This window comes from Emys orbicularis, chromosome 11, assembly GCF_028017835.1.
Source record: "Emys orbicularis isolate rEmyOrb1 chromosome 11, rEmyOrb1.hap1, whole genome shotgun sequence".
NCBI classification, from domain to species: domain Eukaryota; kingdom Metazoa; phylum Chordata; order Testudines; family Emydidae; genus Emys; species Emys orbicularis.
In genome coordinates this window covers 11,348,510-11,361,741 of record NC_088693.1, presented here as the reverse complement: position 1 = coordinate 11,361,741, position 13,232 = coordinate 11,348,510, and the positions used below count along the sequence as shown (strand labels likewise).

General features: G+C 46.3%; 1 protein-coding gene across 3 annotated transcripts in view; it reads left to right on the top strand.

Annotated features, from left to right (window-relative positions):
• MYLK (myosin light chain kinase) overlaps positions 1-13,232 on the top strand; it is a 217,402-nt gene that overhangs the window by 101,899 nt on the left and 102,271 nt on the right. For all 3 annotated transcript variants that reach the window (XM_065413162.1, XM_065413161.1, XM_065413160.1), the window contains exons 11-13: positions 2,125-2,262; positions 9,049-9,246; positions 10,987-11,233. In XM_065413162.1, the coding sequence (XP_065269234.1) occupies positions 2,125-2,262; positions 9,049-9,246; positions 10,987-11,233 (583 nt within the window). The remainder of the gene's footprint in view (positions 1-2,124; positions 2,263-9,048; positions 9,247-10,986; positions 11,234-13,232) is intronic.

Here is a 13,232-nt window from a genome sequence, read left to right as displayed (position 1 = left end):
GGCCTATTGTAATTATGTAAAGTGTGGGCCATTAATGATGGTTTGGAATCTTGATGACTCCCATCGTCTGCAGATGGCTGTTTACCTGTGAGTCTCCCTGTATATGTGTGTGCTGGCAAGTGAGTAATGAAGTCTTGCAGTGACATGTGATCATGTCACCTGAACTGGAATCCATCTTTAACCTGGTGCTTTTCCAGTGAGGGGAGGGGGTGGAAACCCAGAGGGACAAAGGGTTCACGCCTTATGCAAAAGATATATAAAGGGGTGGAAGAGAACTGAGAGGGAGAGAGGAGCCATCATGGAGAATCCCCTAGATAACACCTAAGCTGGAACAAAAGCTGTACCAGGGGAAAGAATTGTGCCCAGGCCTGGAAGGTGTCCAGTCTGAGAAAAACTTACTGAAGCATCTCTGAGGGTGAGATTATCTGTATTTAGTTTGATTAGGCATAGATTTGCGCATTTTATTTTATTTTGCTTGTGACTTACTTTGTTCTGTCTGTTACTACTTTGAACCACTTAAATCCTACTGTCTGTATTTAATAAAATCACTTTTTATTTAGTAATTTACTCAGAGTATGTATTAATACCTGGGGGAGCAAACAACTGTGCATATCTCTCTATCAGTGTTATAGAGGGCGAACAATTTATGAGTTTGCCCTGCATAAACTTTATGCAGGGTAAAACGGATTTATCTGGGTTTAGACCCCATTGGGAGTTGGGCATCTGAGTGCTAAAGACAAGCACACTCCGGTGAGCTGGTTTTCAGGTAAACTTGCAGCTTTGGGACAAGTGATTCAGACCCTGAGTCTTTGTTAGAGCAGACTGGAGTGTCTGGCTCAGCAAGACAGGGTGCTGGAATCCTGAGCTGGCAGGGAAAACAGAAGCAGGGGTAGTCTTTGCACATTGGGTGGCAGCTCCCAAGGGGGTTTCTGTGATCCAACCCGTCACAGGCCTGAACCAAAATCATGACCATTTTACCTACACAATGCCACTTGCACTGCAAATAGGTGCTAGATAAAGGAAGCATGGTGGAAAACGAGGCATTTCAAAAGCTAAGCCCATTAAATTCAGCTGCAGTAGGTCTGAGTTCCCACATTTTCTTACCGAACAAGCTTCGATCTCTTTCTATCCATCCCTATGGGAAAAACTTCCTGTACCATAAGCCTCTGGGACAAAACCTCATTAGAAAAGGCCCCTCTTAGACAAAAACACTCTAGGGAGAATTAGGGCAAAATCTCTTGGACGGGAACAGACACAAAAGAAGCTGTTCTTGTTTATGGAGGGCCATGAGTGTGTGCTTGTCATTGTACAAGACAAAACAATCTCTACCCTCAGCGAGCTCACAAGATAAATCAAACAGCAAGTGTTCCCAAGTGACTGACAGATATTTGATGGCTTGATATATTTGGCCACCACCATTACATTGGCTCCGTAAATGCCCTTCCTTTGAGCTTTTGAGCAGAAGTACCTACCCTTATCTGATGCATCTGTCAGGATCTAGCCAAATAAGCTGATTTCACACCATATGAATCCCTCCAGACAGACTGTAGTAGGAGTCTCCAGCAATCCTGGATAATTTTTAACTAAAGGAGCTGTAGTTTAGTTATATACCCTAAAGTAAGGATAAACAGGGCTCATCCTTCAGGGCATAAGCTGATTGCCTCAGGGGGCAGGAAGAAATCTTTCCCATCATTGCACATCTTGCTGAGTGTAATACAGGACGGGGGTGAGGTGGGTTTCCATATTCCACTATGAATTGAGCATTCGTGAAAGGAACTGGATTGTCAGCTATAGAGAGAAAGTCTCTGCATAAGGAGAGGTGTATTAAGGAAAATTAGTTCAAACTTCTCCATGCTATCCTGCCAATATACCTGAACTCTGAACTGGGAGGATTGGGGGAGGGAGGTTACTTCAGTCAATACTTTCACTCAGTCTTTGGCCTCTCTTCTGGGGCTGCCAGCAGGAGAGACAGCCATGTTGGTGGTGGGTTTTGGTGACGTGTATACCTGTTCAAGAACTGGACTGAGACCACCCAACTGAAATCACCCTGAGTCAAAGAGCAGCTAATATGCATAGTGAGAGTTCCCAGTAAGAGACCTTTCTGTTTTTCCATTGATTCCACAGAAAAGAAAAGCAGCAAGAAAGTGGAAAGCACACAGTCTGTCCAGACTAACAAGACCTTTGCACCAGTCTTCCTTAAAGGCCTGACTGACCTCAAGGTAATGGATGGAAGCCAAGTAATAATGACCGTGGAAGTATCAGGTAAGTAACCAAGTATCAGCATTCTTTAAAAGAAAAACCTTGGATGCTAGACCTACCAAATAATTAAAATGTGCAGTGTTTGCCTTTTATATCTTAGTGAGAGAGACTTTGTAATTAAATATAATGCTTCAAGGAGCCAATTTTAACAAAGCAAGAATCAGGGTCGTCTGGACTGAACCTGAAGGTGGATGAACACTGTCTATTGTTAGTGTTCAGATCTGTAGAAGGATCTCTTTATTGTAATAATAAGCAGAATAATATCAACTCCTTGTTGTTGAACTGAAATTAAGTCTTGAAGGGCTCATAATAGCCTGTGCTGTGAACCAGACAAGATTGAACTACTGTCAGCTGGTGCAAGATTAGTGCTGTAGAAGAGAGATCAGCCGTAGTATGAACTTTGGTAACACAAATCTTTGGCAGCTAACTTTGATCAGAGAATCTAAAATGTCATTTTATAGCTCACACCTTTATTTTTTTTTTTATCTCCAAAGAGATGTACTAAAAAATACTCAACATTACCTCCTATCACAGACATCTCCATTGACATCCATGGCTCTTTGAAGATGAAATCATCAAGTGTCAGATTAATTCCCTTACTCACAATGAGCAGTACCTTACTATTGAGTAGTCCTATTTATTCCATATGGATGGTGCAAGGAGTAAAGTACTACTCAGTGTGAGTAAGGGTCTCACCTACTTGACCCAGAGTTGAGCTATTAAAAACAATCAAACCCCAACCCTACCACCTTTTGGCTAAGATCTTCCCTATGGAGCAACCAACATCTCATGGAAAACCTTCTACTGGAAATAATTTTGCCTGTTACAATAATTAGAGTAGGTGACTGGGAGACAGCCTTTTGGGCAAAAGTTGTCATTGTACTTTGTGCTCTCACTGGGGACTTCTGCTTTAAGCTAACATCTGTTTCTTTTGGTGTTCATCTGCTGCTTCAAGTAGATGCAGCTGTGTATTCCACTTAGGATCCAGCGCACTGGAGCCAGAGAATTTTGCCTCACAGTACCCATAGGAGGCAGTGCTCATGCCTGATGCTCATTACCCCTCCCCTGGCTATATGAGGCAGCACCACCTCAACCCCCCTCAGTTCCTTCTTACTGCCTGTGGCTGGAGTCAGAGCTCTGTGTGGTTCTTAACTTCATAATCCCTCTCTCTATCGTTTAGTGACGTTTCTAGTTGTATGTAGTTAGTACCCTTAGTTTTAGTGTGTGTTAAGATTTATTGTGAATTAGCTTTAGGTACGTATTTCCCTGGTGATGCCCTCACTGGGGTTTAAACATTGTCTGTTGTGTTGGGGGAGCGACCCCATGTACTATGCTTGCTGTACTTGGGCAAGGACCATGTCAGGGAGCGGTGTTCAATTTGTAAATCATCCACAAAATGGACTCAGGTGGCTAGGGACTTTTGCAGGCCATGCGGCCTGCTTCAGCACCAAGGCCTATATCAGATTGAAGGTTGCCCTCGGGTTCTGAAACTGCTGCTGTTTCGCACTCTGGATCTGGTGCCTCGCTGAAGAGATGGAGGAGCTGATCCCACTCATGTGCACCAAGGAAAAGGTCGCATGAGACCAATTGAGACCACTCTGGGTCTCATGGAGACTCTTCTCCTCCAGAAAGAGCATGGACCAGCCCAGTGTTGTTGCCAGTATGCAAGGTGGAGCAGGTCCCTCTCACCACTCTCCAGTACTGTGTAGGGGGTTAGAGACCCTGTACTGTCTACTCCGGTTCCAGCTCTGGAGTGTCCGTTGTCTGGTACATATAAGGGTGATGTCGGCAGCGGTTGTTTCCACGCTGGTGGCGTATCAGGCTGCAGTGGGCCTCCTCTGCCTTTCTGTCCCGACCTCTGCCTTAGTTCAGAACCTTTCCAGGGCTAACCTAGGTTATAGCGCTGGTGGGTGGGTGGGCCACTGAACTTTTGTGTCTGTTGGCACTGCACCGCAGTGTTTCCCTTCTGTGGTCTATGGAAGTGGGGCAGTGCCAGGCTTTGTGCAAGGGACCGCCTCAGCACCAGGAAACTCCTTGTTACTGTGCTATGCTCCGTGCCACCAATGTTACTGTGGCAGCACTCGCCACCCTCCACTTCATCGCTGTCAGCTACATTGTTACTACTCCTGGCTTCAGGGTTGACACCACTCCTAGCACCGGAAACGGAGGTGTACTCGGTGCTGGTGGTACCATTTCCACCACTGGAGCCAGTCCCTCCCTTGTTCTGGGTGACGGCGGATGAGTCAAACCAGTTACTTGGACCTTCAGGGCTGGCTCCATCTTTATCCCTGGGAATCCGAGACTCCTTGGCGTTCAGGTTGGGTTCTTCCTCCTCCCACTCTCCATCACCTGGCATACATCGAGGGCTGTTCATGGAGCACCATGGGCACCAGGATTGGCACTCATCTTGTGGTCAGGATGGGGACTCCTGACCCAGCACCTGCTGGCCATCAATGCCCTATTCTTTCCCACAGTGGGATCCATGGAACCCGGAGGACACTCAGTTGAAGAGGTCGCACTCCCTCAGCTTACCCTAAGGTAAGATCACCAGGCAGATCAGTGGCCTGGACCGTTGATCTGCTGCAAGTCCAGGCACCAATTCAGCCTTCCCCTTGCAGAGCCTCCAGAGTTGTCCTGTCCAGGTTCATCAGTCCAGGAACGGGATCCAGCCTGGTGCAGTTAATGGCCTCTTTTTTTGTCCCCAGATGATTTGACAGTGCCTGGCTCTTCCTCTCCTTTAGTGCCAGAGGACTTGAAGGCCAACCAGGACGTTTTGCGGCACATGGCCGCTTCCTTGGGCATTCAGGAGTTCCTGAAGAAGAATACCCATTAGTTGTTGGATATCCTGCAGCCGTCTGCCCCTGGGAGAGTGGTTCTCTCTATTAACTATGTGCTCCTAGATCCTGCAAAGATTGTTTGGAGCACATCGGCTTTGGTACTCCCTACTGCAAAGAGCTTGGAGAAACGCTATTTTGTACCGGTGCAGGGATTTGAGGGCATTTACTCCCATCTGGCCCCAAATTTCCCTGGTTGTAACTGCCATGAATAATAGAACCCAGCAGGGCAGATTTAAGTCCACTTCTAAGGACAAGGAGTAGAAAGATCTTCTCTTCCCTGCAAATGTGGATTGCAAACCAGCAGGCACTGTTGTCCAAATACGATTTTGTGAATTGGACGGCTATGTCTAAGTTTGCAGATAAGTTGTCTGAAGCCTCCAGGGAGAAGTTTCAGGGGTTCGTTGCCAAAGGCTGCTAGGTGGCCAAGACATTGCAGTCCACATTGGATGTCACAGACACGTCGACCAGAGTGATGGCCTCGGCAGGGACCATGAGAAGGGTGTCCTTGTTGGAGAATGTGCGCATTGTTCCCGGCATGCAGCAGACTATGGAGGATTTGCCCTTCGACAGCTGAGTGCTTTTTTCAGACAAGATGGACGAGACTCCACTTCTTCAAGGATTCTAGGGTTACGTTACGTTTCTGGGGGGTGTATATTCCAGCAGTGCAAAGGCACCACTATGGTGGTCAATAGCAGCAGAAATACTGTCTGCAACACACCTTTGAGCAGCCTGTCCCTTCCCCAAGACAATGGAGCTACCTCAGAAAGGGGCATAGGTCTCAGAAGAGAAAGTATTCAGGTCCGGGGTTTGGCCAGTCAACACACCCCTACCCTCTGATGTTCCCCCCTCTCCCCCCCCCCCGAGCTCCCATTTTGACTCTTTTGTCCAGAGCAATGGTCCAGTCATCGCCTCTGTCCGGGACGGGCTGGCTAGCTATCACAATGCTTGGGGCTTAATTACCACTGACAGGTGGGTCCTAAGCACTGTCAGATTGGGCTATGCCATCCAGTTTCTCTCCACCCCACCCTCCCTCCCTGTCCCTCTTCAGGGCCTGTTCTCACGAGATACTATGCCTCGAGCAGGTCTGCTCTGAGAGCAGTGGAGAAAGTTCCTCCAGAACACTGGGGTCAGGGCTTCTATTCCCAAATCCAAAAGGAGGGGGTAAGACCTATTCTCGTCTTTTGCAATCTCAACAAATATATCAGATACTTGAGGTTCTGAATGGCCATCCTATCCACTATCCTCCCCACATTGTTTCAGAATGACTGGTTTGCTGCTCTGGACTTTCAGGATGCCTATTTTCATGTGGTGATTTTCTGAGCCACAGAAAATTCCTCTGGTTTGTCGTGGCAGAGTGCCATTTTCAGTTCATGGTGCTTCCTTTCAGCCTCTCATCTGTTCTGCCCCTGTCCCCCGGGTATTTACCAAGTGTACAATCATGGTGACGGTGTACCTCAGAAAGAAGGGAATCCATATCTTCCCATTTCTGGTTAACTGGCTACTATGGGGCAGGCCCAGAGAGGAAGTTCTGGCTCATGTGCACACTACACTGCATTTACTTGATCATCTGAGTCTCATCCTAAACACTGGGAAGTCAACTTTGGCTCCCACTCAGAAAATCAAGTTCATTGGGGCGCTAATAGACTCTTAAGAGTTTGATAGCATTTTTGATGATTGGTCGTTTTCAGGCAATTCACCACCTTTGCCTCGGTCTGCAGTCTCAGCCCTCCACAACGGTTCGATGTGCCTGAGGCTCTTGGGCCACATGTCCACTTGCACACAGGTGGTTCAGTTTGCAAGGTTGGGTCTTTGCCCCCTTCAACTGTGTCTCAGAACAGTTTACTGTTTGACTCTTCATCCCTTGGACAGATTGGTCCATCTCCCTCTGCTGTCCTGGACGTCTTGCAGTGGTGGACACTTATGGAAAATGTATGTCAGAGCATTCCTTTTGTCCGGCTCTTACCAACCAAGTCTGTGATCACCAACACCTTCCCAGTGGACTGGGGAGCACATCTGGGATCCCTGAAAGTTCAGGGTCCGTGGTCAGAGCAGGAGACCTCGCTGCATATCAACGTGCTGGAGCTTCAGGCCATCTACAATGCATGTCATACCTTTCTGGACTGTATGAGGGGCTCAATGGTTCACCTACGTACCAATGCCACCGCGATGTATTATGTCAACAGACAAGGGGGAGCACACTCCAGGGTGCTCTGCTAAAAGGCAATCAGGTTATGGCAGTTCTGCATTGAGAAGAGTATCACTCAATAGCTGATCACTTGCCTGGTGTCCAGAATCATCTCGCAGACCATCTCAGCAGGAATTTTTCCCTGAGTCACGAGTGGTCCCCGAAGACAAGCATCCTGTGGGCCATCCTTGTAGCATGGGGCATTCCAGTGATCGACCTGTTTGCCACAAGGGACAACAGGAAGTGCCGTCTATTCTGCTCTTGAGGGGGCCTCAGTCTGGGCTCCCTGACTGATGCCTTCCATCTCAGCTGGCAATCGGTTCTCTTGTATGCTTTTCCCCTGATCCCAATCATTCCACAGGTCATCCTACAGCTGAAAGCTGATTGGGCCAAGCTCAACCTGATTGCCCTGGCATGGCTGAGGCAGTGTTGTTTCTCCAGCCTTCTTGTGCTGGTGGTTCAGCCTCCCATATCCCTTCCTCCCCATCCTGACCTACTCTCCAAAGAAAAAGTTACTTTACTGCCGCACCCAAAACAATTTGTCTAATGTGATTTCTCGGTTTCATTTGAGCCAGGGAGTGTATTTACTTGTGTTCTTTCCTAAGCCACATTCATCCCTGGAGAGCATCATCTCCAAACATTAGATGATGTCTAACCTACCTGCGCAGGACTAAACCATTTTTGTTTCGCCTCATCTGTGTCATATGCAGATCATATGAAGGGGCAAACGATCTCTAGGTGGATAACATCCTGTAACAAGATTGCATACAAAATAGCTTCGACTATACCTCCTCAGCAGGTGAGAGCTCATTCTATGAGAGTGCAAGCTACGTCAATAGCTTTCCTCAGTGATGTTTCAATATTGGACGTTTGCAGGGCTGCCACTTGGCTGTCCATACGTACATTTACGAACCATTATGCCATTACTGTGTCATCCAGAGCAGATGCAAACGTTTAGATAGAATCTGAGCCCCGCCTCTTGGGGTGGGTACTGCTTGTGAGTCACCCAAGTGAGATACGTGGCTGCATCTACTTGAAGAAGAGGAAACGGTTACTTACTGTAACTGTGGTTCTTAGAGATATGATGTGGATGTGTATTCCATGACCCACTCTGTCCTCTCTGCATTGGAGCCTAGTCTTTGGATGTTAAGCACGAAGGAACTAACGGGGGGGTCAAGGCAGCACTGCCTCATATAGCCAGGGGAGGGGCTATGGGCACGCTGAACAAGCACTGCCCCCTACGGATACTGCTAGGCACAATTCTCTGGCTCCGGTGTGCTGGGCGCGCGCACACCTAAATGGAATACACATCTGCATCAGATCTCAAAGAACCACAGTTACAATAAGTAATTGTTTCTTCTGCCAGTTCTTCCGTACCTGAAATCACAATCTTTGATCACTTCTATTGTGACCCTAATAGATGATTCTGGCTTGAATCTGGGTGAGGCAGATACAGATTCAACTTTACAAGTGGGTTGTGTTTCCATGCTGATCCCATACATGGTAGTAAATAAAAAAAGGAGCTGTGGCAGGGGAGATAATGCAACAAGCTGAGTTGTGTTTATACCAAATGTCTTTCAGAGTGTTTCATGAGTTGTGATCCAAGTCCTAGCACAAAAAGGCACAGCATGCAATAGGTAATCAGTGCGATTTGTGCCTGCTTATGCCATGGCTGAAATGGGCCTTTTCTGAGATCCTAAGAAGTTGATGAGGTTGCGTCTCATTTCAGTTGTGTTGATGCCTTTTGGTATTTTTGGTGTTGCGCAGCTAACCCACCTCCTGAAATTATCTGGCTGCACAATGGGAAAGAAATCCAAGAGACAGAAGACTTTCACTTTGAAAAGAAAGGCAATGAATACAGCCTGTACATCCAGGAGGTATTCCCTGAGGACACGGGCAAATATACCTGCGAAGCATGGAATGACTTAGGAGAAACTCAGACCCAAGCAACTTTGACTGTACAAGGTATGAAGCTTGAAGCTCTCTGAACCTTCCAAGTTTAGGAAGAGCACAAAGGACAGCATTCCAGTCTGCTGGATGAGGGTCTATTTAAAGTAGATAGTGTATGTAAGGTATGTTGTGGTGGATACTGCAAACACTCATTTCTGTGTGTCTGGGTTAAGAGAGACGTTGAGCAGAAGCAACTTCTCCATTTTTACTATGGGATTTCCCATTATAGTTTAAAAACCTCATCCCTGCACACTATTGCTAAGGACAGTGCAAGAATTCTGCTAAATACCACTTCAGATTCTGATTATCAAGGCTTACTTAGCTATGGACTTACTGTAAACCATTTAATGCTGTTTTTCTTTCTAATTAAAGCACTGGGCATTTGGAAAACCTGCCCAGGAGCCAGGCATGCTGGCTTCTTTTATTATTAGCACCATAAGAATAATGTGGGAGGAATACATGGAATCTGCAATTTGAAAACAACCCCATAAATGAAGTCTGTGAAGGCAACTTCTGTGTGATGTAAATCCCATCCTTAATGTGGTTTGAGGTACAGGGAGGGGGCTCTGCCCTAAGCTAAGTGCATGGGTCTTTAGGTGCACTCAATACCATCTCTTTTTAAAGAAAAATACAGGGATGTAGCATGGTCAAGTCACTTAAGTATATGAGAAGCAGCCATAAGTTTTCAAGCACTCCAGTCTTGGTTCTTTCACTGGGGCTCTCGATAAGTCAAATCTTCATTCAGTTTTCCTCTCTGATTTTGCCAGGAGGGGGGGAGGGATAGCTCAGTGGTTTGAGCACTGGCCTGCCAAACCCAGGGTTGTGAGTTCAATCCTTGAGGGGGCCACTTAGGGATCTGGGGCAAAATCAGTACTTGGTCCTGCTAGTGAAGGCAGGGGGCTGGGCTCAATGACCTTTCAAGGTTCCTTCCAGTTCTAGGAGATAAATATCTCCATTAATTTATTTATTTTAATTTTGGAGGCCCAAGTTGATGTGAGGCATCTATAGCTCTGAGCTGAGCATCTATAGCTCTGACTGAGCATCTATAGCTCCAATTCATATTATTTAGAATTATGGGTGCTCGGTACTTCTGAAAATTGGGCCCAAGATGTCTCAATTTGGACACCCAAAATCAGAGAGGAGTTCCAAACATTGTCCTGAATTCCTCTGTCCCGGATTCCTTAAAATGGGAAATCTATTTCCCAGGAGTTATCTGATAAATTAATGTTTCTAAATGATTTGGAGGCTATAGGGCTTAATCCTTGGATACAGCAGACCGGTGACTGGCACACCTGGGTTTGCAATGAAGAGGTGGCTTTGTCTGCCTTTCCCCCTCTGCCCAACCCAGGATTCAGCCTTCAGGGTTCAGCCTCATGGCAGATCTGCTACACTAGCTTGTAACAGCCCCATGGATCACATTCCACTGACTCCACACCTGCTCCCAGCATGTCCCCATATACTAGAGAGAAATCCTCAGTTCTCCATTTAGGGCAACTTTGTAACATGGGCTTAAATCTGGCCAATAATGTGATCTATCATTGCTTAATATTAGTATTACTAAGAGTTTCTTGCAAGGCTAAAGGCCAGCTGTGTTATCAGGTTAGAAGATTATACTCTAAAGTGTTCAAAATTCCCTTGTGACCCTGTGGTTACTTTGTATGTAGTGTAGTCAGTTGGATGCTCACACTTAGGTGTGGCCATTTCTCTTGCTTATTTTTTTGAATGCCACATTGCTCCTTCATTTGTGTGCTGCAGAACCTCAGGACGGTATTCAACCCTGGTTCATTAGCAAACCACGATCAGTGACAGCGGCTCCTGGACAGAATGTCCTTATTTCCTGTGCCATCGCTGGAGACCCTTTCCCCACAGTTCACTGGTTTAAAGATGGGCAGGAAATAATGCCGGGAGCAGGGTGTGAGATCCTGCAAAACGAGGATATCTTCACGCTGATCATGAGGAATGTGCAGCGCCGTCAGGCTGGACAGTATGAAATCCAGCTCAGGTACGTTCACCACAAAAGAAATACCTGGTAGCCATTTTTTGAGGTGCAGATTTGTTGTTTCCCCAGCCCTTGGAGCACTTTGATGTAGTTATTTTCATCCCCCTCCCACTTCCATCCCCCAAACTGCAGCCAGGCATCCCTCCCTTTTTCATCCCCTGAACAAAACAAGACCCCTCGCATTTACATCTTCCTTTCCTAAAACCTCCCACCACCCTAGGAAGGCATAGAACTTCATGCTGCCTGCTTCACAGCCTTGCATTCACTCATCCCATTGGCTTACATGGTGCTGTCCTGGACAGCATGCCTGTTATTCCCAACGGCCAGCCATGGCCTTTCAGTGTAACCAGTCCTCCCCTGGCTGGTTCCTGATCTCCTGGAAAGGTCTGGATGGAGTCTAGCTCAATGGTTACACCAGGGGACAGAGTTCTATTCCTGGTCTTGCCCCTGACTCCCTGTGTGACCTTGAGAAGTCATTTAATCTTTTGGTGCAACTCCTTACCCGTTTATAAAACAGATGTTATAGGGGTTCATAAATGGTGGTAATGTGCTTTGTGATCCCTGAATCAAAGTGCTGTAGAAATGTAAAGTACTATTTTGTGAATAATAAAGTAGCTGGGTCCATGTGACAGGTCAAAAGACCCACTTAAAGCTGTGACCGGAAATGAGGTGCATTTGAAAGACAAAAAGGGGGCAGAGAGAAGGAGAGAGTAGGGGCATAATTTTCTTTTTAGATGCTGGGGGGGAAAAATCAAGCTTGGCTAGCGGCAGCGGCAAAGGTAATATATGTATCTAATTGTGGATGTCATGGCCAACCTATTTGTTTACCGTGCTCCCCTGCTATCTCATTGGCTTTTTTTCTAATGACCCCAGCTTTTTGCGGGAACAATGCCTCCGGAAAGGGCCATTTCACATGTTTGACTCACCACATGGGGGGATGCACTTCCTGACCATCTACTTCAAATATTTTAATTTCCTGACCCCTCTTTTGGGCTAAGACACCATTATACATTGCCTTTATTGAGCAAGATATTCCATGCTTGTGTTAATCCCCTAAAAACCTGGAAGGTGCTTTTTAAAAATTCTCTAGGATTTGCCTTTTAATCCGTTCTTAAAATTATGCCTTTCAAATCTATCATCAACTTTGCTGCCTTTCTGTGTCACATAGAAAGTGCTGTAGCTTTATTTCCCTTTTTGATGGTGACAATCAGACCTAGAAACATATTCCCATTATGGTCATAACAAACTTAATTGTATAACTTTAGACCGATATCATTCTGCGCTAGGTACCATACTTCGATGTATTGCCTTATTTGGCTAATTTTTGTGACTTACTTTATTAAATTTTATTTAACTTCCGTGGATCTTTGAGCCTGTGACATCAGGGAAAAAAATGCATTTGCTCTGATTGCTCTGTCTATATGCTACCTTTTTAGTCCAGATTGACTAGTGGACAGTTTAGACAGGAACTTCTTCAGTGTTACTTTCAAACGTTTGTACTCCAGTTCTACTCACTCTTGCACATGTTATTTTTTTCCACCTTACATAACACACTGTGCAGCATACATTAGGATGACACTAAAATTTTAAAGGAGCACAGAGGAGTCACAACACTGATTCATTGGGGTATGTCTTCACTGCAGAGTTAGCCTGGGCTTTTACTCGCCTAACCCTGCCTCCCCTCCTCACACAGAAACCGCTCACTCAGCTTAAGTGATGCTTTCAACCCATGCTAGGTGGCTTGACTGAGGGTGTGGAAGCCCATATTCTGCTTTTATTCAGGCTGGTAACGGACCTTGCAGTGAGGACACAGGATTAATCATTCAAGTGCTGATAGTCCGTGACTTCTGTGTGCCCAGAAGGACAGACACTGGGAGCGGCTCAGCTTACTGCAGCACAATAAAACCATGGGGCATGTCCCCAGAAGTCCTAGTGAGAGACAGGTGAATACAGCACTAGTGAGGACACAGTAACTCAAGTGTGACTTTGCAGTGTGGCACAC